Raw genomic sequence first — 26,469 nt, 5'->3', positions numbered from 1 at the left:
TTCATAAAAATCTTTCTTGATTTGTTCTTTATTTTTGTTAGAACGGCAATACTCTTGTCTCTCCATGGAGCCTTTTTCTTCGTAACTCGCTTCCTCACGACCGGAGCGCATAAATCATAAATTAGAAGTATCCTCTCATTTAAGGCCAGTACAACGTCATCTACACTATTGAGAGATAAAATGTAGTCCCAGTCAACTACTGATGCGAGTTCAACAAACTGATTTATGTTGATATTTTTCAAATCTCTGTAAGACACAAATTTAATCTTTTTCTTTTTGGCCATTTTATGAGGAAGGTCACAAAATACCAAACGGTGATCAGTTATTTTCTTCCCTCTATAGTCAAGAATAGTTGACATATCAACCATTCCCACCTCCAGCTTCAGGTCTGAACTAGGGCTAGTCGGACTTGTAGGGCTTTAATTAATAAAAGACGCATCTTGGTTGCTCGACATCTTGGTTTATTCTGAGAAAGAGCCAACGGCCCAATGCATGGAGTAATACATGAAGTAACAAGAAACTTACAAGTCAGAGTTGATCATGTACTATATAAAAACATTACTACATCTCCCTTCTTTTGAAAACAAAATTAATATATTGATTTTACACAAGAAATGAAACTTCACTTGACAATACAAATAAAACATGTCAGATAAAATTAAATGAAAATATTACTTAGGGCCTAATAAAACAGATGTCTTACAATTAACATTTTAGACAGAGACAAACATTATCGAGAAAATAGATTAGAAATGAAAATATTACTTAGGGCCTAATAAAACTGATGTCTTACAATTAACACTTTAGACAGAGACAAACATTATCGAGAAAATAGATTAGAAATGAACTTCACTTTTCAAGACTTCAAACTAATAACTGAATAGCCTACTTTTAGATTTCTTAGGCAGAATAGAATTTAAACAGGAAATATAAAACTTAAGCTACAAAAATAAAAACTTCAACCTTACAAATTAAGTTTTTCGGGAGGATTGACAATCCTACCTGATCTTGTTCTCCAATGAACATCTTCTAGGCTAGCAGGATTAGGGTTTCGGCTAGCAGGGTTAGGGTTAGGTTTGATAGGACTAGGCTGTCTCACGGGACTCGGAAGTTTAGTAGGACTAGCTGGCTTTACAGGACTACGAGGATTCGCAGGAATATTCGGTTTAGAAGGACTGAAACGTTTGGTTGGAATAGGCTCAGAGTTTGAACTACCTAGATTTTCAGAATCTTTTAACACTACAGTAGGTCCAACATGTGAAGAGGTTAACCTAACATTTTGATTGTAAGAAGCCTGTAGAAACAGTGGCTTAATATGAATTCTATTTCTTACATACAATCTGTCAGAACATTTGAGAACATACGAACGATTACTTCCAGGTTTATAGCCTACAACTGTACACTTAATCCACTTATCATCCTTCAATTTCATTAAAACAGTTTCACCTAATGCTAACCTACTTAAAGGCCTAGCCTTTTTGTCAAAATAACGCTTTTGGACACTTTGTCTATCTAGAAGATGATTCCTAACATCCTTACACACTTTAGGCTTTAAAACATCTTGAGTACAGGGTAAAATACCTCTTAGTTTACGGTTATACAAAATTTCACCAGGCGAGGGAATCTTATCTGAAATAGGAGTATTTCTGTACTCTAGCATAGTTAAAAACAAATCCTTTTTATCATGAACAGCTTTAATTAACATTTTCTTTAACGTCTGAACTGCTCGCTCTACCATTCCATTTGCTTGTGCATGCAACGGAGAAGAAGTTGTGTGAGTAAAACCCCAAGTTTTAGAAAAGTCCTGAAATACGCTAGCTGTGAATGGCGTGCCGCCATCTGAAAAGACAATTTTTGGAATCCCATGTCTACTAAAGGTTGATTTTAACTTACTGATCACTGTGAGTGATTTCATGTTTGGTAGGGAGAACACTTCAGTGTACTTAGAATAATAATCTATGACAATCATGTAGGACTGACCCTTAATGTCTAAAAAATCAATTCCAATTTTTTCCCAAGGGAGGAAAGGGACAGAGTGTGGTTTTAAAGGTTCCTTACGATTGTTGTTAGAATGCAAAATACAAGTTTCACAGGAAAGAACCATGTTTTCAATTTGAGTGTACATACCTGGCCAAAAAATCAATCCTTTAGCCCTTAAAATAGTTTTGTTTACACCACAGTGTGTATAGTGTAGCCTAGCTAACATTTCTTGTCTCATACATTTGGGAATGACAATAGCTGTACCTCTTAAGATTAAATTCTTACAGAGAGATAATTCATCTTTCAAACACCAATAATGTCTTATAATTTCAGGAGTTTGTTTCTTGTGCATAGGCCATCCTTTAAGAATGAATTGTTTTAACAATTTTAACTCATCGTCAGTATCAGTTAATTCAGTTAGCTTGGACAATTGTTCATCACTTACACTAAGATTATCAACTATGGCACATACCTGAGCTTCAATGTCATCGGTAATTAAATTTAAGTCATCAGAACTATTTGAACAGGCCCTTGATAAGGTATCAGCAATGTGAAGATCTTTACCTCTTTTGTACACTAACTTAAAATTGTACCTCTGCAATCTTAACAACATCCTTTGAAAACGAGGTGGACACAGCTCAAAATTCTTTTTCACAATGCTTATCAAAGGCTTGTGATCTGACTCTACAACAAAAGATTGCAAACCAAACACATATTGATGAAAACGCTCACAACCATACAAAACAGCAAGAAGTTCTTTCTCAATTTGAGAATAATGTTTTTGAGTGTCGTTAAGCGACTTACTTGCATAAGCTACAGGCAAACAATTCTGTAAAAGTACAGCACCAAGACCATCTTTACTACTATCAACCGATAGAACAACTGGTTTCTCTGAATCAAAAAATTGCAAAACAGGAGGCTTAATTAGTTGCTGCTTTAAATTACTAAAAGCTTCATCATGAACTTTTGACCAACAAAATTCAATATTCTTTTTCAATAACTCTCGCAAAAGCGCAGTATGCTGAGACAAGTTTTTTACAAACTTACCAATGTAATTTACTAGGCCTAAAAACCTCTCTAGAGATTTTTTGTCTTTGGGGACTTCCATTTCACTAATTGCTTTTATTTTATTTACATCAGGTGTTATGCCTTTACCAGAAATCTTATGGCCTAAATACTTGAGCTCACTGATAGAAATTTTACATTTTGATTTATTCAACTTTATGTTCTCAGATCTTAACCTAAGTAACAACTTTTCAAGCCTTTTATCATGCTCAGCTTGGTCTTTACCCCAACAAATTATGTCATCTATATATACAGATACACCTTCTAGGTCTTCCAAGAGATGAGACATTTTCTCTTGGAAAATTTCACTGCTTGAAATCAAGCCATAAGGAAGCCTTAAAAAGCGGTAGCGCCCAAATGGAGTATTAAATGTACAAACTTTAGAACTTTTCTCACTAAGCTTTATGTGGTAAAAACCATTCTTTGTATCAAGCGTACTGAAAACAGTAGCGCCAGTAAGTTTACTAACAATCTCGTCAAAGGTTGGAATATGAAAAGGTTGTCTAACAATTACTTCATTCAAATCTTTGGGATCGATACATAACCTAATATCGCCATCTTTCTTACTTACAATAACAAGAGAATTTACCCACTCGGATACCTCAGAACTACATACCTTTTTAACAATGCCTAGTTTTTCTAATTCCATCAATTTAAGTTTCAACTTAGGCTTAAGTGCAAAAGGCACTTTTCTAGGTGAATGAACAACTGGATTAGCATCTGGTTTTATACAAATATTATGGTTACCTTTAATGCATCCAACACCTGTAAAAAGGTCACTAAAACTGTCCAGTAGGTTGTCACTTCGGGATTCGTTAATCTTCTTGATGAGATTGAGCGCAACGCTTGAGCTTAAACCAAGAATACAAGGCGACTTGGTCCTAACCACATAAAAGTCTAGCCTATGCTTAGGCGCATCTTCATTTATTGCCACTTGCAAGGTACACTTGCCAAGTACATCCAGGTTTTGACCTGAATAAGAGGGTAACCTTGTCGCAGTCTTAACAAGATTATTTTTGTCAATTTCTAGCAAACTGAACGTATCACTGTTGATTATGTTGGCCTGAGCGCCGCTATCAATTTTAAACGTCACTGGCAAGTAGTCATCAATAAGTAGGCGAACCGTCCAGTCTTTGCACTCACTCGTTTGTGACTCGACACTACCTAAAAATAGTTCCTGACTGTCCTCTGCTACAATCACTTTTTGTCAAAATAACGCTTTTGGACACTTTGTCTATCTAGAAGATGATTCCTAACATCCTTACACACTTTAGGCTTTAAATAACACATCCTTCCTTAGGGTTTCATACAAGAACACTTAATGTCAACATCGCCATTCTTATACAAAATCTGTCCAAATTCGACTTTGGAAGTAACCTTTCCTGGAGGTGAAAACGGGCAAGTACCCGCAGCTCACGGGGACACTCAAGGGCAACGTAACTTTCCGCAGTGTGAGGGCAACGGTTTGTAGGTACTTATGCAAACCTATCCCTGTCTCTGAGCACGGACGGTATGGTTATCTTGAGTGTGGGGGGTTCTTCCCGGAACCTCAATTGAGTCAAGGGTGTCGCCACCTCTGGTGGATAGGTTCATCCGGGTGGGTCCCACTTCTATACCTGCCTCCTTTTGGGAAACCCTGATGGCCTGGCAGTGATGTTGGGTCTGACGGGCAAACGAAGTAGATCGGGTGCTGGGTCCGAGCCCGCCAGGGGTATCTGGGGATCTATCGCTCTGGATATCTCTGGTTCCCAGCGATGGGTCAGGCCTCGATCGGGCAGCGGTGTAAATGGGAGGTTGGGGTTCCCCCCGTCAGCGTGCTGATGGTCCCCTTCCTCCTGGCTATTGATGGCGGGTTCTGCCTGTCAGGGATGAGATAGGTCCCGAGTGTTGCTTGCACTAAATGCGTCGGGGCGCTCTACTATGGACCTCTAGGTTCCGACCTAGTGGAACCCAGGTGGAGTGACGCTTAAACAAGCAGCCGGAATCCCTGGTTAGGATTGAGGGGCAACCCTCTTTCCGAAGGGTCTGCTTCGGCAGCCGGCGAGCCTGATGACCTTAAGTCATCCGCCCATGATGTGATGAAGGTTGATGCGTAAGCTTCGGCCTACATCATGGGGCCCGGGTATGTCCTGAAGGATAGGTACCGGGTAAGCAGTCAGGGGGCTTCGGCTCTCTTGACAACAAATATAATATATAATATATAATATAATGTCCTCTGCTACGTCTAAGTCATTACTGTCGGCAACAGCATCATCGGAATTTCGGAGGTATGAGACGGACTGTCTTAAATGACACTGACTTGCAAAATGGTTTAATTTATTGCATTTCAGACAAGTTTTGCCCCTCGCTGGACAATGATCCCCTTTGTGTGCGTAACCGCAACGAAAACATACGTTTTTACTTTTAGGCTTTCCAAACCTATCATGTTGAAAAGAATTAGGCTTACTGAAGGTAGGCCTATTAGATTTAGGAACCTGTGGAAAAGGTTTCCGCTTAGCAGAGTTTGCAGTTTGGTGTTGAGGCGTACCTCTTCTGTCCACACGGATACGGTCCAAATCAGCAGACGACCCACTCGCCCCACTAGTATTGCAAATACCCTCTAGCTGCGTCTTGGTGATTTCTGCAGTCCTACAGATGTCTAGGGCCTTAGATAGGTCTAAATCTTTAGTTCTTAAAAGGCGATCTTTAATGGCAAGATCTTTAATACCTAAAATGACACGGTCTCTAATCAAGCTATCTGTGAGATCACCAAAATTGCAAGTTGAGCTTAAGTCCCTAAGCTCGGTAACATAACTGTCTATTTTCTCGTCAGGTTTCTGTTCTCTGAGAAAAAATTTATGTCGCTCATTTGTGACATTCTTTTCCGGCATGAAATAGTCATCAAATTTTTTCATTACTTTGTCAAGTTTATACTTGTCACCACCGGTTTCAAACACAAAATTATTATATATTTTCAGAGCCCTATCTCCGACTAAACTCAAAAGGAGTGCTACTTGATAGTCATCACTTTCAATAGTTACTTTAGAAGCTATACGAAAAATTTCAAATTTCTGTTTGAAAAACTTCCAGTTCTCACTCATGTTACCTGTCCATTGGATTTGAGCAGGCGGTGGAACCGGCACATTGACGCTTTGCAAAACCATAGGTTTTGCTTCTGTAGATGTATTCGACTTTTCTCCAGTCATCTTGAACAGTTTTATACAACTAAATACTCATATTTCTTCACCTTTTTCACCGACTGCGCCATGAACTAGGGCTAGTCGGACTTGTAGGGCTTTAATTAATAAAAGACGCATCTTGGTTGCTCGACATCTTGGTTTATTCTGAGAAAGAGCCAACGGCCCAATGCATGGAGTAATACATGAAGTAACAAGAAACTTACAAGTCAGAGTTGATCATGTACTATATAAAAACATTACTACAAGGTCTCTGTCAACAATGATCAAGTCTATGAGGGAGGATGTCAGATGAGTGACACGAGTAGGCTCCTTTATAAGCTGACTCAGATTCATGGACTGAAGAAGAGAAGACAAGTACTTGGAATCAGGTTTTAGATTTTCCATGAGATTCACGTTTAAGTCACCCTGCAGAATCACAGCATTTACCTCCATCATCTGGTCAATGAACAGGCCATGCAACAATGAACTCAGAACAGTATATGGGACAGAAGGTGACCTATATACAAAACAAACACAAAGCTTTGATTCTTTCAAAGAAACAACACCACATAAGTACTCAAGACGATCATCAACATTGCAGAGCTGTATTGAGCGGAAATTTACAGATTTTTTTATATACAAGGCAACACCACCTCCACTCATACCAAGGTGAGAAGATCTGTCACTTCTAACCATATCATAACCAGGAATAGTATATACATCAGAAGACGTTACATGAGACAACCACGTCTCTGTGACTCCCAACAAATCAAAATCAAAATCCTCTACAACTGCACAGAGCTCTTCAAATCCAGTATTCAGAGAACGGATGTTAACATGTGCTATCCTGAAGTTCGAGAGGTCTGAAACACATAGTTTTCCGAAATTGGTTGGGCAATCGAAGAACATGACGGCTCAACTGACAATACACTGGGCTTCTCTTCCAAAGAAGGCCAAGAAGTTACCTTACAATACGGGCTAAATATGTTCTGAAACATGAAGTCACCGAGAAGACGGTTCCCACGTTGATTAAGGTGCCTTCCATCCTTAGCCAGATGACGCTTAGAAATAACATGTGATGCATTAACAAATTCTACCCCAAAATTGTTACAAGAGGGAAAGGGCTCTGTGGCCTATGTCATTTCGAATTAAGACACTATTCAACAAGATTCTAGCTTTGGGAAAATTGCTTTTGGCCGTACACAAAAGGTCGGCCATCGAGTGCAGTACCACTTTCTTCCCCCACCCCCCATTATATCCTGGCCCTCCATTATACCCTAGCACAAGATCATTAGTACCCACAAATAAACATGGAGTGAAAGGACCTGACCCTGCTCAGTTGAAGAGTAACTTAGGGAGTCTAGGAGGCTGATTGCAATGGCTAGCCACCGGGCGATCTGATCGACAACCTCTATGCCGCTTACACTTTGTTTGATTCTTTCTCTTCACTTCAGCAAGGAGAACTAAGTTTAGTGAAATGGTTAGCTTAGCTGAGGTTTCATCCAACCTCCATGTCTCCAACCTCACGCTTTTAAACTGAAACATGATTTAGCATTTTATTTTGCTTTTTCTGCATTATAACATTATTGCCAGAATATTTGTGATTTATTTTTTCATTTTATTTATTTAATATTCATTTATTATAATTTAGTGAAATGCTTCTGGAACTATCTTTAACCTTAAAATATATTTTAAACCTTTTCCAAACTGTTTTTATACATTTTTTTTAAATGTCAAATTTTTAACATAACAAATCACAGGTACAGTATTTTAACCTTTTTACAATATTATAACAAATCAGTTGAGACACAAAAATATAGGTACATTTAAGGTTATCAAACATCATGTAGGCCATACAGAGAAGAAAGATAGAGAGGATACAAGCTTAAATAGGACAACCATGCGCTTTTAGCTCTGGTATGGTGGAGCGGAAATGTACTTGTACCGAGCAAGAAAGAGTCTGAATGGCGATGGCCATACATACTAATGTTGTAAAGCAGTTGTAGTACAAGATGGCAAGAGGAGGAAAGGGACGACGAATAGAATTTGCTCTAGATGCCAGCGACTGGTGCTTGACACCACTTTAGTATACCATTGAATATTGAATATATCCTCTCTATCTTACTACGCTGTAGCTACATCTTTTAACTTCAAGAAAATGTTTTTTCCAAATTATTCAGTCCCTCAAATAGTGTCAATAACAGCTTAATTGACACGTACATATTTTGCCATTTTGCTGTGTATGATATGCTAAGTACTCTTAATACAGTAGACTCTCAGTAATCCGGCAGATATAGGACCGTGATACTGCCGGATTACTGGAATGTTATCAATAAAAGCACTTCAAATGCAATTAAAACACGTCTCTGAAGATTGCGCGATCGGAAACCACTATTGCCGCGATCGGGCATGACGACGATGACGTTTCCATGACCGTGATGATAAAATCTTTGCCGCGACCGTGGAAGACAACGATAATGTCTACGTGACCACGGGAGATGTTCTTGATTTTGCCACGGGAGATAATCAGAATTTTGCCGCGATCGCGGAAGACCTCCTGTCAAAATACGCCGTATTACTGGAGTGCCGGAGTGGTGCAGTGCCGGATTAGAGAGGGTCTACTGTACTGGCTATTGACCGAACTAAAACAGCAGACTTATGTACATGATGTAAATATAAACTTACAGGCCCTACCATAGTGATTATTTGTTTGAGTTTTAATTTATATAGCTTTTCATATTTTTAGGCCATCCTTATATTTAATTAATTACAACTGCAATAAACCAATATGAGCAATGAGGAAGATTCAAAGAGTTCCTCCAAATCTTCTGCGTCTGGTGAGTGTTTAAACGTAATAAAATCAAGGCTTAAGATGATTATTAGCATTAACCTAAATTATAATAGTGTAAAAAAGAGAAGTGTAATTAAATTGACATACCGTAGTATTAAAATCACAAAAAAAATCATTAGTTAGTTCTTACAAGTTTTAAAATGTAACTTTAAAAGTTCTAATGAGAAACAGAAGTCCGATGCCCCCTTATTAAAGGTGTGGTTAAAACTGAGATTCATACTCTCTCCTTTCATGTGATGGTAACCTGAGACCTCAATTCTGTAAATTACAGTGTAGAGTCCCGCAAACTCGGCACTCGATAACCCGGCAGTCTGGACAACTCGGCCATCACCTGGCTCAGAAAATTAGTGATTAGAAAATTAGAGTTAAAACATGGACACAAGCCAGCTGAAGTAAAATCATTCACAGCTTGTACGAAGGATTTGTTGTACTATATCTGATGACTTAATACTAACTGGTAATCTTAATATATAAAAGAAAGTTGTGTTATTTACAGCGTTTATAACTAGAAAACTACTGAACCAATTGGCATGAAAATTTACAGGGATATTCCTTAGGTACTAGAATAACACAATAGCCTGTTTCCGTTTCAAAAACCCTTAAGGGAAGCGTCCTATGGCCCTTTGCAGTTTACATGTTAATCTTATGGAAGAATGTTTTATTTTGTTTACCATGCCATGTTTGTCATTCCTTGATTAAATTAAATTAAGGAAACAGCAGTTGTAATGCTAACCTAATTTTTTAAAACAAATCTATGCATAACAAATGAGAGCTATCAAATAGGTTTCTATTCCATTTGTTTCTTACGAATATTTGTTGTCAAATGTAACTGAAGGCAAGTGAGCGCAGCGAATGAGCTCCAACCTAAAGGTGAGTGAGCGTAGCGAATGAACTTCAACCAGAACGTGATTGAGCCATGGGAACGAGCTCATCTTGAAAATGAACAAGCATTTGACATAAAACCACATTAGGACAGGACGACGTCTGTCGGGCCAGCTAGTATAAATATAAATAAAAGAGGCAGTTAATACTTAAGCTTAAAAATTGTATTGTTCGTATTTTTAACCCTAGTTCCCGATAACCCAGAATTTCACAAACTCCGCACCCTTCCAGCCCACATTACGCTGAGTTTGCGGAACTCTACTGTATTTGCTTAGTTTTTAACCCTTTGAGCGCCAGCTGTCCAGTGATCTTGGGCCCGCTACACGCCCGGCTTATAATGCTGCGAGTGCAATAAAACAACAAGCACCTTTTTGCAGATTTTACCTTTTTCACTACAGTAATATTATTGTCATTCAATTACTTTTTACCGCAGATGTTTTTGTACCATCGTTTTCACAATGAAAGTAAAAACATTTTGGTCTGTAATAAAGCACAAAATATCTTATTGAATGGTAAAATGTAAGACAAATAAAGGAAAAAATTATAAATATTTTTTTTTTAAAGTTAGAACCCATGAAGTTTATAAATAGGCTAGATAATAGTATGCTGCTTATCTGTTTTGTTATTGTTTTCCTAAATTTAATTGTAAACAAAATGATGCATAATTAAATTAGAAATAATACTCTGGTTACTCTTGGTTGGGATTTTTGAGATTTTAGCGAAGTTCTCATACAAAAAACACCTATTTATCTGACTTATTAACCTATTACTGTCGTATTTCTCATGGTTAAACCTGTACCTTAGACCGATGTACAGGACCTTTTTTGTTTTGATGTCACCAGAGGCCAAAAACACTATCCGTTCAAAGCCATACAGATGCAAGTTCTGTTCACTTTTATGGGCTACTTTTTAAATAATTAAGTCAAATAAGAAATATTATAGTACCCTGGAAATTATTTTATTTACCAATTTTAACAGTAAGATTGAAACTTTGACTTTATGATCACAGTTTTTTAAAGGGAAAAAAATCAATTTGGCTTTGGAATAATTATTGAGGAGAAATGAAGGATACTCAACTAACTCACCTAAATAAAGAGTCCCAGGAGGACCCTTAAAAGAGTCAGAGACATTTAAAACAGTGCCAGAACTGTAACTGCCATTCTACCTTCTACCTCTGAAGAAGCCTGTTGAAGAAGCGAAATATCAGTTTTATGTGTACTTGCTATGTGTTCTAAAAGAGTACACATACCAGGAGGCCTACCTCCTGGGACTCTTTATTTAGGTGAGTTAGTTTTGTATCCTTCCTTTCTCCTTTATGATCACAGTATAATAAATAAAGTCTGTAAACAAATTAAATGTAATAATAATGTAATCAGTAATTGTATTTATCAGGAGTTTTGCATCCAACTAAAATGATGGCTTTAGTGGCTGAAGATTGTATATATTGCCACCTCTAAAAAAAAAAATCATTTACGTCCTTAGCAATTGCAGGAGTTTTTACTACCCAAGATTTAATCACCAGCTCATCACTGCCTTTATTTTTTTTGCCCGATTCTTTTTTTCTACATTTAAAGACTTTTTGGTCACATTTCGAGATTTAGATACAACCTTTGACTATTGATATAATTCAGTTTACAATAGTCCAATGATATTAACAAAAGTAAATAGTTTTTCTTTGAAACCTTAATTATTTTACGTAGATCTTTACAATGATCTTTGTAATCCTAATTGTTCCAAAGTTTTTTGTTAGCAGATCTCTTACATTTTTAAAATGGATCCCTTCTCTTTTGGCTTAATAGCTCTAAACCATCAGTTTTTTTTTATCTTCATCATTATTTGTTTTTGAGCTAAATCACAGAGGGGCTGTGTTAATTGTTACGTCAGTCAATCTATTGTACCTATATCTTTGTTTGACTTCTAGTTTTGTAAGCAAGTTACAATCTAACTGAGGTATTCATGTATTGCATTCAATACTCATAGATACCATAAGCTTTCTATAATTTTCAGGTAAAAGTTTGGACAGAAGGAAAAAGGACGGTTACAAAGAGAGTCATAGTAAAGAAATAGAAAACAATTTGAATAACTACAAAATGGAATATGAAGGTATTTATCAATAGTAATTAACAGATGAATTAAAAAGATAACTATCTATGATAATCATGTAAAAAAAATTATCCTAGCATTATCCTTCTGGATAGCAAAAGGGTACAGCTTTTTCTAAAACATAATAACCACACCCAAAGAGAAACTTTTGTTATTGTACGTTGAGCCTCATCAACAAACTTTATGAACATTAACTGATGGTTATATAATAATTATTAAATAGTAAATAAATTAGAAATTCCCTAATTTTTTTAATAAAAAGTAAAGCAAAATCTAAGTCAAAGTAAACTAATACCAAATCTTAGACATAGTAACACTCTTGTGACATGAAGCTGCACTAAGGTAAATATTGGCATTTTAGACAAACCTCACATGAAACTAGCTTTGATATACTGCAAAATAAACAAATAAAGCAACCATTCATGTCCTTTACCGCACTAAATAAACAATTTGTTGGTTGTGATTTCTTTGTTTACATGGCAAAGCAGTGTGAAGCGTGGATGAGTGCAGCATTTAATTTAGATTTAGTTGGTTGCCCAAACCAAACATCTGAACCAAACCATGTCTACTGTTATATTTAAATGAAGGCCTACATTAAAATTAATAACTAGTGTATATTTAACTCGTGACAAAGTAGTATTGTTTCTAACTCCAATTTTAACCGTTAATAGCTTTATTTGGTTTTATCAAAAGTTAAATTGGAAGCTATAAAATAATTAAGTAATTATTTTTTTGCAGATGATGATGACAGGAGTCCTATGGAATGGAGTGATGATGATGATTCAATACTAAACCATTTGAATAAAGGTAAATTCAGTAGGGTAACATAACTGCACACTGTAGGGTAATAAAAAAAACCCTGTCACGGTGTTATATATAAGATTAGAATTATTATATATGGGACCTTTTTACAATTTATTTTCAATAAAACAATGTTATGTGGTACTAAAATACTAATTTAATTCCATATTATTCTTTAACCCAAATATTGGATGCTCCATAAATTGTATTAAGCCTTTGCTTCCAAGCCCAAACAAAATTTCAAATGCATTACTGAAACTTCATAAAGCCACATTTTTTTAGTAACTTGGGTATTAAAGAAAAAGAATAAGGTTTTTTCTTTGGTTTATGATAACATGGTTTACCATAACAACAAAACTAATCTGCAAACTCACTATACACACATTGCAAGTGTGCAGAACAGACTAAGAAGAACAAAACCTTATTTAATATTGATTGATGAAGCACTACCATGTAGTTACACAGTCCACAACCAACAAATGTGAATTCCCACACCAACTAGTTGCAATTTTGATAACTTACAACAAATGCAAATACACTATTGGGATTTCGTGAATATAAATATTCGCCCGTTCACACAGGGCGAGTTATTGTGCTTGTGCGCATGTTATTCAAAGATGTCGGAGGATTTGGTTCAAGCCAGCTACTGAGCAAGTGGAAATAGAACCGTGTGAACGACTACAAGCGCACTTGCCGGCGTCTTTCTACACGTTGGCGAGTGGACAAGCTCCGTGTGAACAAATACAATCGCACTCGCCGACTCGCTGACTTATTACATGCTGGCAAGTAGCTTTTAAACTCGCCCCGTGTGAACGAGGCCATAGTAAATAAAAACAATAAAAGTTGGATGAAATAAATTAGTTTAATGATTTAACAAAGCCCATGTTATAAGTAGAAAGAGAATCCTTTGTTATTATTGAATAATAAACAACACATGTTTTTCAAAGAACATTAATACACAGTAGACATTCACAGGTTTCAAATAATTTTTCAATTTGCCCTCAAACCTGAGAGGTTCAAAAGTTCCTTCAGTGATCTAAGTATGCCCTCTGGCTGAGATCTATTCCATCACTGGTTTGAACAATCTTGATTCCAAGGTAAGTTTCAGGTTTCGATACTTTGATTTCGAAGTTTGTTTCAAGTTCTGCACAAATACATCCACTTGTACCACATTTGAGTCCATCATCCACATATATGATGACGAACATCTTTTTGCCATTTTCTTGAGAGAAAAAACAAGGATCTGCTGGACTTGGTTCGAAATGTTGAGATTTCATGAACTCGGAAAGTATTTTATTCCAACACTTAGGACTTTGCTTAAGGCCGTATAAACTATGTTGTAGTTTCTACACTCTTCTGGAGTTGTCGTTATAACCTTCAGGTTGCTCGACATAAACCTCTTCATCTAGGTTTGAATGAAAAAATGCTGTTTTTACATACAATTGTTTCAAAAACATGCATTCCTGTGTTTAATACTGTCCTTAGAGTATCAAATCTTGTTACAGGACTGTAGGTGCTAAAATAATCTACTCCTTCTTTCTGAGCGTAGCCCTTTGCAACAAGCCTAGCTTTGTATCAATCTGGATTTTTCTTCTCTGTAAGAACCCATCTTACACCAATTGCTTTCTTGTTCTTGGGTAATGTTACCAGCTTGTAAACTTGGTGTTTCTGAAGAGATGCCATCTCATCATTCATAGCTGCCTGCCAATGAAACCACTCTTGTCTACCAACCGCCTCATTATAGGTTAGTCTAGCTTCAGCTAAAAGAACATAATCTTGAATATTATGTTCTTCAAGATATGTTCTTCGCAGTTCACATAGTCTTCAGTAGACAGGTAAGTCTTCAAGATTATGTTCTTGTAGCTGAAGCTGGACTAACCTATAATGAGGCGGTTGGTAGACAAGAGTAGTTTCATTGGCAGGCAGCTTTGAATGATGAGATGGCATCTCTTCAGAAACACCAAGTTTACAAGATGGTAGCGTTGAACTTGAAGATAACTAGGTGGTTGTCTTTGCCTTTCCGGTCGATCGTCCTCTTCTAGTTGTTCACAATGTTCAATTTCGTCGGGTTCAGCTTCTTAATTTTCCTCTTGATAATTGATTGGTTGACTCTTGGCTTCGCATTGGATGGGAATGGATACGGTTTTGTCAAGTTCTTTGTCTTCATCAGGAACAGTCTTGGCCCAATCTTCTGTGATGCCCTCTGCTCGAACAACCTCTCCTTTCTGATAAGGTTTAAAGAAAAAATCTCTACTGACCACTATTGTGTGACCTTTGTGGACTCGAAAACCATATCATTCATTGCAATACCTAACCAATTTTCCAGGAACTGATTTTGCTGACCATTTCTTCCGTTCCTGTTTTTGGACATGCACATAGCATTCTGTACCAAACGGTCGAAAATGTTCAATTGGCGCTGGTTCTTTTTTATACCAAAGTTCATATGGTGTTCCCTCTGTACTTTTTGGTCCTGTCCGATTGATCACATGACACACTGTGTTCATTGCCTCTGCCCATAAGCTCTTTGGCAACCTTTTTGAATACAACATACTTCTGGCTGATTCAACTAACGTGCACATTTCACGTTCAATAGAACTATTTTCTTCTGGTGTATATGGCATAACAGTTCTCATAGTGATGCCTCGTTTAACAAGCAATTTCTTCACTGCAAAATTATTAAACTCAGTCCCACCATCACTCAAAAACGTTTTTACCACATGTCCAGCAGTTTGACATTCATTCAAGTGTGTCTCAATACAGTCTGTAACCACCGTCTTAATTTGGTGAAAAACACTCTTCTGAATTTAGTATAGTAGTCCTTGAAAACCAGGCAGTAGCGACTTCCTCCTAGAGAAAGTTGTTTTCCATAGGACCACAGAGATATTCACTTACTATTTCTCCTGCCATTGTTGGCTTTACAGTCCGTGAATGGTTTGTAGCTCTGTTAGTACCCAACCATCAAAATTCTTCTTCTTACATTGACATTCCCCTACATTGTATTCCCCTGCGTTTAAGAGTTTTTGACACCTGTGTCTTATTTTGATGAGCCAGAGATTCATGCCACTCTTGGACAGTTTAGAGTTTACTTCTACACGCTGTTTCAGCTTCTGCATGCGCCAACAGAACATCCATTTCATCTTCATAGAGTACATTTACACAATGTCCATACAGCTGTGCTACGTTATTCTTCATGAAGACACATAGTTACTTTGAAAATAAATCCTTTCTTCACTGTTGTGCTGACTGACATCAGGTTCCTTCCTAGCTTGGGAACGCACCATACATTCTCTAAAGTTATGATGTATCGGTTCTCACAACAAGTTATTCACACTTACTCGAATACTTCCCTCTCCAACTGCCTCAAAATCTTCACAGTTAACGTTAATTGGTGAAGTAAACAGAATGTGTGAAAGAAGTCCCTCCAGAAACACATATGCTGCGATGCTCCATAGTCTGCAATAAAGTTGTCTTTCCTATGCTCCTTTGCTACAGAACACAAGAATGGGCCACTGTTACCTTTTCTAGGCTCAGTCTTGTTTCTGTCTTCTTTTTCTGATTTCTTTGGACACTGACTAGCATAGTGTGGTCCCATTCAAATAAAACACTTTATTTTCTTCTTTACAGAATGCCTTTAGCCTTCTGAGAATGAACTCGTGCTATATCTACTAACCTGTAAGGCTTGTCCATTATCAGAATTCATTGACCTAGGTAGTAGCGTGGACTCAAATCAGATGAATTCTCTCTATTAGCTAAAATCAACAATTCTATCTATAACTGGTATGCTTTCCCACTCACTTTTGAACTCAAAGAATTCTTTAGGTATTGTACTCATAATCCTTGACATAAACACAAGTTCTGGCAGTTCTTGAGATATATTTGACCAAATCTTCTCCATCAGTTATACTAGGTGTAAAGAACTGTTCCATTGTTCTATCCAGTCTCTGACTTCATGATTGTTCATATATACTCAACAGCTTCTACCACATTTCATGAGCACTATCACAAGTAGCTGTTAATTCTACATGCGAATCGTCTAGAGCATTTACAATAAGTACTTAGCTAAGGTGTCACCTTTCTTGAAATCCTTAACACCAAAACCGAAACCCTACCCAGGCTGACGCTAACCGAAACCCTGGGCCTGTGAGACCCCGCTTTAAAATACACTAACGCTGAGCTTCTGAGACGGGCATGTTATGAATAGACAACCTGTCAAGGTCACGGCACCCATGCAAAATGAACAAACAATATATCAACAGGTAGGGGAGGAAAAGGGGGGGAAGGTATTGGGGGAATGGAAACCCCTAGTAAACAGTGTTTTTTTTGTTTGTTTTTTTTTAACAGAGGGCCAGGCTTACAAGTCACCATGGGATTGCATCGCAGCTAGAACAGCTTATTGTGCACCCTCGTTCACAGGTCCTCATTCTCCGTCAAATCCCAGGTCCTTGGTGAACCGTGAGAGCCTTTTGACTATGGTAACCTGTTCTTCCCTTTGATCTCCCATCAATAGGCCAAGGGATCTCATACGCAGACCTTGTAGGGCTGGGCACATAAATATACCTTCACAGCTTTCACAAGGTCTCTGGCTGGGGCAAGCCGTAGCGGGATTTCCCTGAAAGGACTCAGCTAATGAACTTGCTTGACCAGCCAATCCTTTGTGGCTGCGTTAGCACAGTCTCCACCTTTCTTCCTGGAGGCTTCATTAGAGTCAACTTTGGGGGTACCACCCTTGCTCTGCTTTTTTCCCAGCATCCTGGTTCCCGGAGGAACTGGCTTTGCAGGGAGCAGAGTTAGGGTGCTTGGCAGCCCACACCAGCCTTCTCTCACTTCTGGATAGCACCTTTTCGCCTTTGCTTAAGCATCCGCTATCCTTCGTCTTTGCAACTCGCCCCTGGGAAGTCGTTTTTCGTTCCTTTCCGGTTTCTGCGAGCTTGTCGTCATCGTCAGATTTCAGTAGACCTTCCTCCTCCATTTGGGTTAGATCGTCTACATTGTTCTCACGAACACCGGGTATCTAAGTTTACCTCCCCAGTGACCCAATTAGAGAGGTAAAGGGTGCATACGACTGGGTTCCTCTCCCTGGTTCCCAGAAGGCTCCGTTAAGACACTGAATATTAGGCCCCCAGTGCCACAAGACTCTTGGCACGGATCGCATTACACCTTAGTCTAGGGCCCCCCTCACTTGGTTCTGTAGGTGGACCAACACCCAGTGGCAGAAGGTAGCTCTCCGTAGCTAACAAGTGAGAGTTGGGGTTTAGGTTGTGGCCAATCTGCCGAACCAACCCCGCATGCGAGGTTTGGCCGGAACGGCGAGAAATGTTCTCCCACTTACTAAACCCTCATACCTTCCAGTAAACAGTGTTGCCAACATGCGTTCGTGAAAATTCTGATGGGTCTGTCAGACTGGGGTTTCGGTAAAAGTGATAAGCTTCTGCTCCTCTGTTTCATCAGGCTTTGTCCTTCACCAGTAATCAGATCACTAATTCCATGATGCCTCTAAACTAATTCCATCTGGTGTTTCCACCTTCTCCATGATTGAGAATTGCTTAGTTTTTCAACATTCACTCTTAAATCCATTCTTTTAATATTTTCTGGGCCCCTAACCAAATAAAAATAATAACAGCCATAAAAGAAATTAGTTTATTATTTTAACAAAATCCATGTTATGAGTAGAAAAGGAATCATTTGTTTATTATTGAAATATATAACAAATAATTATTTTTCTACTCATAACATAAGCCCTATGATTGTGCCTATGTTGTTGATGCATTTGATGCGAAACCAGTAGATGGTCTTATAACTATTGCTGTAAACTGCTTGATGCATTGTAATGGGGAAATCGTAATGGTAAGAGTTATTAATGTGTCAAATATTCCCACAATACAAAATAAATTATATTTGCCTCGGATAAACCCACAGAGGAAGTTCGACCCTTATAATAACACTACAATTTGCCTGATGGCAAGGAGATATCTCAGAAGGTGAAAATATTACCACCACATCTAGTAATTAATCGATATTTATTATATGAACATTACAACTCCGGTAATACATACATTGAAATGCGTTTTAAACAATACTCAATCAGAACGGTTTACAGTTTGTCGAAACGTGCTCCTTTCTCGCACCAAACCTACACTACACACTTCACACCTCATAGGCGAATCGTAGCACTTTATTACATGTAATTCGGTATCTCAAGATAACCGATACATAATGAATCGATACATTTACAGGATAGACGATAAACTGGATTTTTGTGAAGAGACAGATGCCCCTTCTGATATTCTATAAAATGATATTTACAAATTGCGTCACAAGAGACAAGTGCCCTGTAAGACTTGATACGTCAAATAATCTTGAGGGTGGGTATAATATTTTATATTGCGTGAGCAGTGTTGCCAATCCAATATGGCCCAATTACCCCATCCAGAGCAAAGAATTACCCACTTTTTCTCAAAATTACCCTCAACAAACCAAAAATTCCCTTTTGACACTCTTGCCTGTCTCTAAAAGCATAGACTAAGCAACACAAAGGAGTGTATGATTTATCTATGCTAAAAGTAACGAATACAAACCCTGATAAATTAGTTTTGAGTAATCCCACAAATTAAGATGTAAAGAACTAAATATGGGACTTGAGACTTGTAATTAACCTTCATAATGAAATTTTCAATCTTATGACCTTAAAAAAATAATGACATAAGTTACGTAGGCCTACAATGATTTGTTTTTTTTTTTTATGATAGCCTATGTAATATAATTATTTAGTAATGAGTAAGTACTGTTAAAAATTTAATTTTTTATTATTAATAGGGAGAAAATATAGTTATTATAACCAATAAATATTATTATTCCCCTGTTTTATATTTTTCATCCTCTTCAGAAGTAGACTAGAGACTAGACTAGTATGGTATTTTCCTTCCACCATGGTTTCAGGCATTAAATTAAGGCCAGGCTACCAAAAGTTTTTCCACTCTAATCCAAAAGAAAGGACTACAAACAACCGTACTGACTGAAACTGAACCGAACGAACCGACTGAACGCTGTACTGTGCGTGAGACAAGTGCCTCACGTGGATTAACACGTTAAAAAAAACATTCAAAAGACCGCCGCACTTCGAACCAAAATATTGAGGAAAATTAGCTCCAACCTACGACTAAACGCCTATGAAGGTAATTTTGCTCAGACAGCTATGCTCAAACGTACGGTAATATCACTATGCGAGATATATACCCCACACGGAATATTATGCGTAACGTAACACTTTATCTACACTTTTCGTAGGACTTTAAAATACAATAATAAGATCACAGTTCGAAAAGGGACTTTAAATTGAAGAATAAACGATAAAATAACACTTTCTGTAAATGTGTCGCCATGCGAGATATTTGCCCCACACGGAACGCAACATACAACTTAATAAATTACACACTTCGTGAGTTATTAGAATCCTACTAGGCCTAATATTGAATCGCAATTGTAAAGGGAACTTCAAATTGAAGAATACATGATACAATAACACTCTCTGAAAATAAAATTAAACTTTATCCTCCCTTAACCTACAGAACAACAAAATGGTACACTCCGAAATAAAATTCTACTAACTTCTCACTTCACAAAAACTCAACCAAAATAATTATTTATTACTTGAAGTTAAGAGGGCCTTTTATAATCGAACCATATGCCTCCGCTCGATTATATGGTGTAAAATTTAGAAATGGATTTAGCATCTCGAGGTGAGAGACATTTGCCTCTAACCGAGAGTGAGAACGTTCGATATTTTATGAACTCAATACTGGGAAATTAAAATCGAGACAAACCTTGAAAATTTGAGATTGAAATCTGAGATCTTTAAAAGTTAACAACTTTCTATTTTTGGAGGTAAACTTACCCTTTTGGAAATATGCCCCACTTGGGAATCAGCGACACGACACTAACTACTTACACAATCTTGGGAAATTTAAACTCGATAGCTTGACGGTACGGCACTGAATGTCCTTTGGTCACCTCCTAGAGCTCCTTCCCCTCTCAAGGTCGTGGTGGAGGGTAGCTAAATGACGGTGGCGCCTGACGTACTCCACGACAGATCTGAGATTTACTTATCTCGCGGGAAATTTGAAATTCACTGTCACATCCACCCCGGTAGTGAGATAAAAAAATATATATATAAATATATATATATATATTTTTATTTTAAGACGTACGGATACTAATTAGAGTGATTTCGTGCCTTGAAGGATTGGCTATACCACTGTCATTGTTACACTTTACTTGCTTAATTTTAAGTCTTCAACGTGCCAAGTGCCAAGAGGCTTTTTCCTTTCGTCCATCAATTCATAAACCCGAGGCAATAGCTTACGTTTGATAACAAATGGGCCGATAAACTTGGGAGCGAGAGTTGCGGCAAAACCCTTATCTGCATTAGATAAGACGTAATTTCTACGGTACACTTGATCACCATCACTGAATTCTGCAGGCCGGCGTCGTAAATCGTAATGTCTCTTTTGTGTTTCAGCTGACTTAGATGAGTTTTCACCAACTGGTTTCTTAATCTGCGAGATTTACAGCCTGAGCAAATCGATGTGTTCGTCGGGAGTCATATGGTTTGACACGTTACTGTCGACTTGCTCAAATCGAAGCGAACCAGGTTGTTTCAATTCGCGGCCAAAATTTAAATAAGCGGGACTAAACCCGGTTGACGAATGTTGCGCTGTATTCCACGCAAAAACCACTTCGCCAATATGATGGTCCCATTTCCTCTGATTTTCCTCACAATACTGGGGAATCATAGTTTTAATGGACCGATTCGCACGTTTGATGGGGTTAGCCTGAGGGGTGTATACAGGTGTAAACACGTGTTCAAATCCATACACTTTTGAGAGTTCCGAAAACAATTTACCGCTGTATTGGCTGCCGTTATCACTAGTTAATATTTTTGGCACGCCGTGGCGATAAATAACTAGCCTCTTGAACACGTCACTGACCGCTTGAGCCGTCGCACTACGCAGGGTCGCGTATTCGATCCACTTAGTGTACTTATCTTGGAACAATAATATATAACAGTTGCTTTTGGTCGACCTCGGTAAGGGACCCATTAGATCAGAGCTGAAATTTTCCCACGGTGACCCCACCGTACGGATTCCCATGGTGCCTAGAGTCCGCCTTTGGTCAATCTTGTGACGTTGACACGAATCACACTGTAACACGAAATCACACACATCGCTGTATACGCCTGGCCAATAATATTCTGACGTCACGCATACAAGAGTCTTGTCCCGTCCGAGATGACCGGCCGTAGGCGATGAGTGACACTCCGTTAACACTCGCTGTCGATCTTCGGACTTGACGCATAATTTCTAAGGATCCGTACCTACTAGATGATTGTTTTTGTCGGGACAGTGACGCAATAAGGCATCGCTAACAATTTTGTACTCGGGACATTCTGCGGTATTGTTCTGGACACTATCATAAATGGCATCAGACGTACTGTTGACAGCGCTAACTTCTTGAACGTGCGATAACGCGTCGGGTACCATGTTGTGACGACCATTGCGGTATTGAATGTCAAAAGTAAACTGTAGAAGTTCTAAACTCCACTTCGCCAATCTACTTTTAATTGAGCTCAACCATATTAATGCCTGACAATCAGTAACAACTGTAAACTGATGCCTCTCGATATATTGCCGAAACTTCCTTATGGCGTGAACTACGGCAAGACACTCTTTTTCACACGCACTATATCGCCTCTCCACGTCTGACAGTGCACGACTGTTATACGCGATCACTTTCTCCTCGCCTTGATGCACTTGCAACTTGCACTAATACACTACCAAGACCGGTAGCGGAGGTGTCTGTTTGCACGATAAACGGTAAATCGAAATCGGGGCAGACTAGAATTGGAGCTTGAGTGAGTTTTGTCTTTAATTCACCTTCTGAGATATCTCCTTGCCACCAGGCAAAGTTTAGTGTTACAGTCCAACCTCAGTATAACGAATCTGAAGGGACCGAACTGAATATTCGTTATATCAAGGGTTTCGTTAAAACGAGGTTCGTTATATAGAGGTTATGTTTGCAGAAATTTCGCTAAGTCGAGGTTCAGAACCAGCGTCGGTCAATATAGGTCGGGATTAGACATCATTAAAACACAATTAAAGTAGCATAAGCTACACTACTTTACAGTACAGTGTTTACATTGTACAGTAGAACCTAAATTATCCGGCATAATAAAGGGGAGGGATCTTGAATATTTCGCAATCATGACAATGGCATTGACCTTGTTACAGATTAAAAAGCTGTAAGTTTAAAATCACAGCTTGTTCTAACCCTCCTAAAACCTAGCCAAACACTATATTGCATAGTCATAAACCATGTAAAGAACAAAACAAAACAGTAGTAGAAAGTTTTGTAAGCTACTGCTCGTGATAGGCCGGTAGGCTACTTACAGTACAGTACTGATTTGTCACAACAGAGGAATGTCAATAATAATCATTAACTATAGCATTGGTGTTGCTAGTTGAAACAAATCGTATTGAAAACAATACAGTAAATTATTAGATAAGACATTATAAAAGTGTATAATCATAGCCTACTTAAGGATAATAAAAACACTCGAAAAAGGAATGTTAAAATAACGATGTTGCTATTCTTTCTCTTTGGTTTTGTTTTTATATTCTTTCTTAGGTTTCTCTTCATCCAAAAATTGTACAATTCACCATAGTTACTTATCGCCCAATCACAGCTTACTAAACATTACGTCGTCATCAGTCCTCAGTGAATGAAATCAGTTCTCAGTTGCAACATAGCGTGCGCAGCGAAAGCAGACAGAGATGTGTAAAATCACGTAAAACGGAGCAGACAAATGTTAGCGCAAGCGATGACGTCACCTTTCCATTTCATTTGATAAAGAAACAGATTTTTCAAAAACAATAATGGGGTGGGGGATTTGTTATATCGAGGGAAAGACGGAGACAATTCGTTATGCAGAGGTTAAATTCGCAATGTATAGGTTCTGACAATGATAAATTCGCTATATTGAGGTGTCTTATTTTATCCGAAATCACGAAAAATTCATTAAATCAAGGTCGTTGTTATGGTTTGTTCGTTATGTAGAGGTAAAATATACATTGTGTCTTATGGAGAGTTCTAGGGGATTTAAAAAAATTCGTTACATCAAGGAATTCGTTGTATCGAGGTTCGTTATATCAAGGTTAGACTGTATTATAAGGGTCGAACCTCCTCTGTGGGTTTATCCGAGGCAAATATAATTTATTTTGTATTGTGTGAATATTTGACACATTAATAACTCTTACCATTATGATTTCCCCATTACAGCATGTTTCTGCTTCATACTAAATATATTAGTGGTCTGCAGTATACTGAACATTCTGTACGGTTTGGTTCTGGCCTAATTACCGCCATCGGTTTGGTACAGCCTTCAATAATTAATCACTTAATTCACTACCATAGTCAAAGAGTGGTTTTAGCGAATTTTCCATAATAGGGAAAACTATTATACAGTAGGTCTCATAGTAAGGCCTGGAAAAATCATGGAGCAAAAATCATGTGATTTTGGAAAAAAATGGTACAAATGTGTAAACCCACATGTTTATTCAAACGAGTTCTCGAACCAGATTGATCATACTATGGGAAGGGGGTTTTCTGGGTTAAAAATAGCGTTTTCTCATTTTTGACAGAGTTTCTAATTTCTCTCTTAACGTTTAAAAGAGCTTTAAAAGAAAACAAATAATTTTGTATATTGAAGTGTTTGTACAGTTTTCGGTTATGGCAGGGAATAAAAAAAAAATTTATTTAAAATTCCCACGTTGTTCTTATTTTGCCTGTTTGTGAATATATTTTGATAAAACTTGGCTAATTTATTTATTTTACACTTAGCTAGATTTATATTTTACTAAAACACACACTTTACACTTTACTACCCTCCTTGAATCAGCAAACCTAGGTACTACTAGTTCAACCTAATGTTGTTACTGGCTGGGTAGCTGAGTGGTTATAGGGCTCGCCTAACAATCAAAAGGTTGTCGGTTCGATCCTGAGAAGAGTTAGTCGATTTTTAAGGTTCGAAAACTTTAAGGTATTTAAGGTTCGAAACTGGAAGTAATTGGCCATCTAGCTGACTATGATGACTGTCTTTGGCCTTGTACTGAAACTGCAAAAGATATTACACTAAATGATCCATTTTTAAAAGTTTAACTAACCAGACCCAGTTATTGTGTTGGTTGGAATATAATTACCAGTTGTGTTGAATTAGCTTGTCAGATTTTTGCTTCTTAAATAAACATATTTAGTTCCTAAAAATGCTTGGTGATGGCTATGAGTCATCTTTGAAATGTAGTAGATGAATCCTTTCATCTAAAGTGTTTTTTCTTGACACAATCGAGTTCTGTTCACTATTTTTAGTAAAAGGTTTAATAATGATGCGCTGTAATCGTTGAAAAATCAATGTTGGCTACTATCCAACTCCATGTCAATGTAATAAAAGTAAAAAATTATGGGTTAAGTACAATTCCGAGAAAAAAACTTCAAAAATACCGGTAACCGTGTATGGTATTGATTTTGTACCAAGGGCCAAGATACATCGATTAATTAATGTACCATACCAACCTTAAATTTTCTGTACCGCATACCCCTAAAATATATGTTTGTTTTTGTTGTATCTATATTTTTGTTTTAATATAATTTCATAATCATTGTAAGGATTGCCTTTTTCAGCTGCTACACTACAAACTGCAAAGAGAAAAAGATCAGTCGGCCCTTTTGAACTAAACTTTAATTGTGAATGGAAAGGTTGCTCTTTTGAAACTAGTGAAGATTCAAAGTTTCATGTGCATGTAAGCTATCATATACCAGATGTGGAAGTGAAAACTATGGGGAATGGTGATGGTAAGTTAAAAACTGTTTTGCATTAATTAATATGTATTGTTCATAGGTGAAACATTATGCACTTTCAATTGTTTATGTTTATCTTTTGACTTCCTTCACTAAGTGAATTTAGCCATCTTAACTTAAAGTGCCACTAGTAGTAGCCATTCAGTAGTACGTATGGATTCACAATCTGCCAATACTTTAAAATGTTAAATATTATTTTAACTCTTGTATGTTTAATTAATAAGGTATAGGTAAGGTAAGGTATAGGTATAGGTCTTTGATTGGCTCGTTGTTTGAGCCTTACGTTTACTGTTGCTGCTGATCTAAAGCTTTTATTTGACTATATACAGTTTGTATAGATTTGTTGTTCATAAATTCAGGATAAAAAAATTGATATCTGTCTGTTATTAATTCCTATTATTATGCCAATTGTCATTAAACTTATTTTCAACATAGCCTATGTTCTACATTCTTTTTAGCGAATTTCCCTATAGGGAAGTAGCCTACCGTAGGTGAAACGGTAAGACCTGGACCCGGGACCGATATACTTTTTATTTTTATGTCCCTAGAGGCCAAAAACACTAGAGGGATAATCTTTGCCTTTTTAATTGATCTGGAAACAAACCAGAAATGAAGGAAGAATTTATCAGGTGAGCCAAAACTTTACGGATATTATGACATACTTTCTTAAATAAATTAATAAGTACATCATCATGCCTGCTAGATTTTTTATTCTTTCTTTAC

The 26,469-nt window shown here is 37.5% G+C and overlaps 1 protein-coding gene across 2 annotated transcripts in view; it reads left to right on the top strand.

Annotated features, from left to right (window-relative positions):
- The window catches only part of LOC129005060 (histone H4 transcription factor-like), a 77,683-nt gene that overhangs the window by 5,087 nt on the left and 46,127 nt on the right, over nt 1-26,469 (top strand). For both annotated transcript variants that reach the window (XM_054433842.1, XM_054433843.1), the window contains exons 2-5: nt 8,950-9,040; nt 11,944-12,039; nt 12,778-12,846; nt 25,570-25,740. In XM_054433842.1, the coding sequence (XP_054289817.1) occupies nt 8,992-9,040; nt 11,944-12,039; nt 12,778-12,846; nt 25,570-25,740 (385 nt within the window). In that variant the 5' untranslated portion in view covers nt 8,950-8,991. The remainder of the gene's footprint in view (nt 1-8,949; nt 9,041-11,943; nt 12,040-12,777; nt 12,847-25,569; nt 25,741-26,469) is intronic.

Source organism: Macrosteles quadrilineatus, unplaced genomic scaffold (genome assembly GCF_028750875.1).
Source record: "Macrosteles quadrilineatus isolate MER2022 unplaced genomic scaffold, UCM_ALF_1.0 Scaffold_15__1_contigs__length_3749704, whole genome shotgun sequence".
In the NCBI taxonomy this organism is placed as follows: Eukaryota; Metazoa; Arthropoda; class Insecta; order Hemiptera; family Cicadellidae; genus Macrosteles; species Macrosteles quadrilineatus.
Note: the sequence above shows the minus strand (reverse complement) of the source record. Positions and strands in the feature narration are given on the sequence as shown.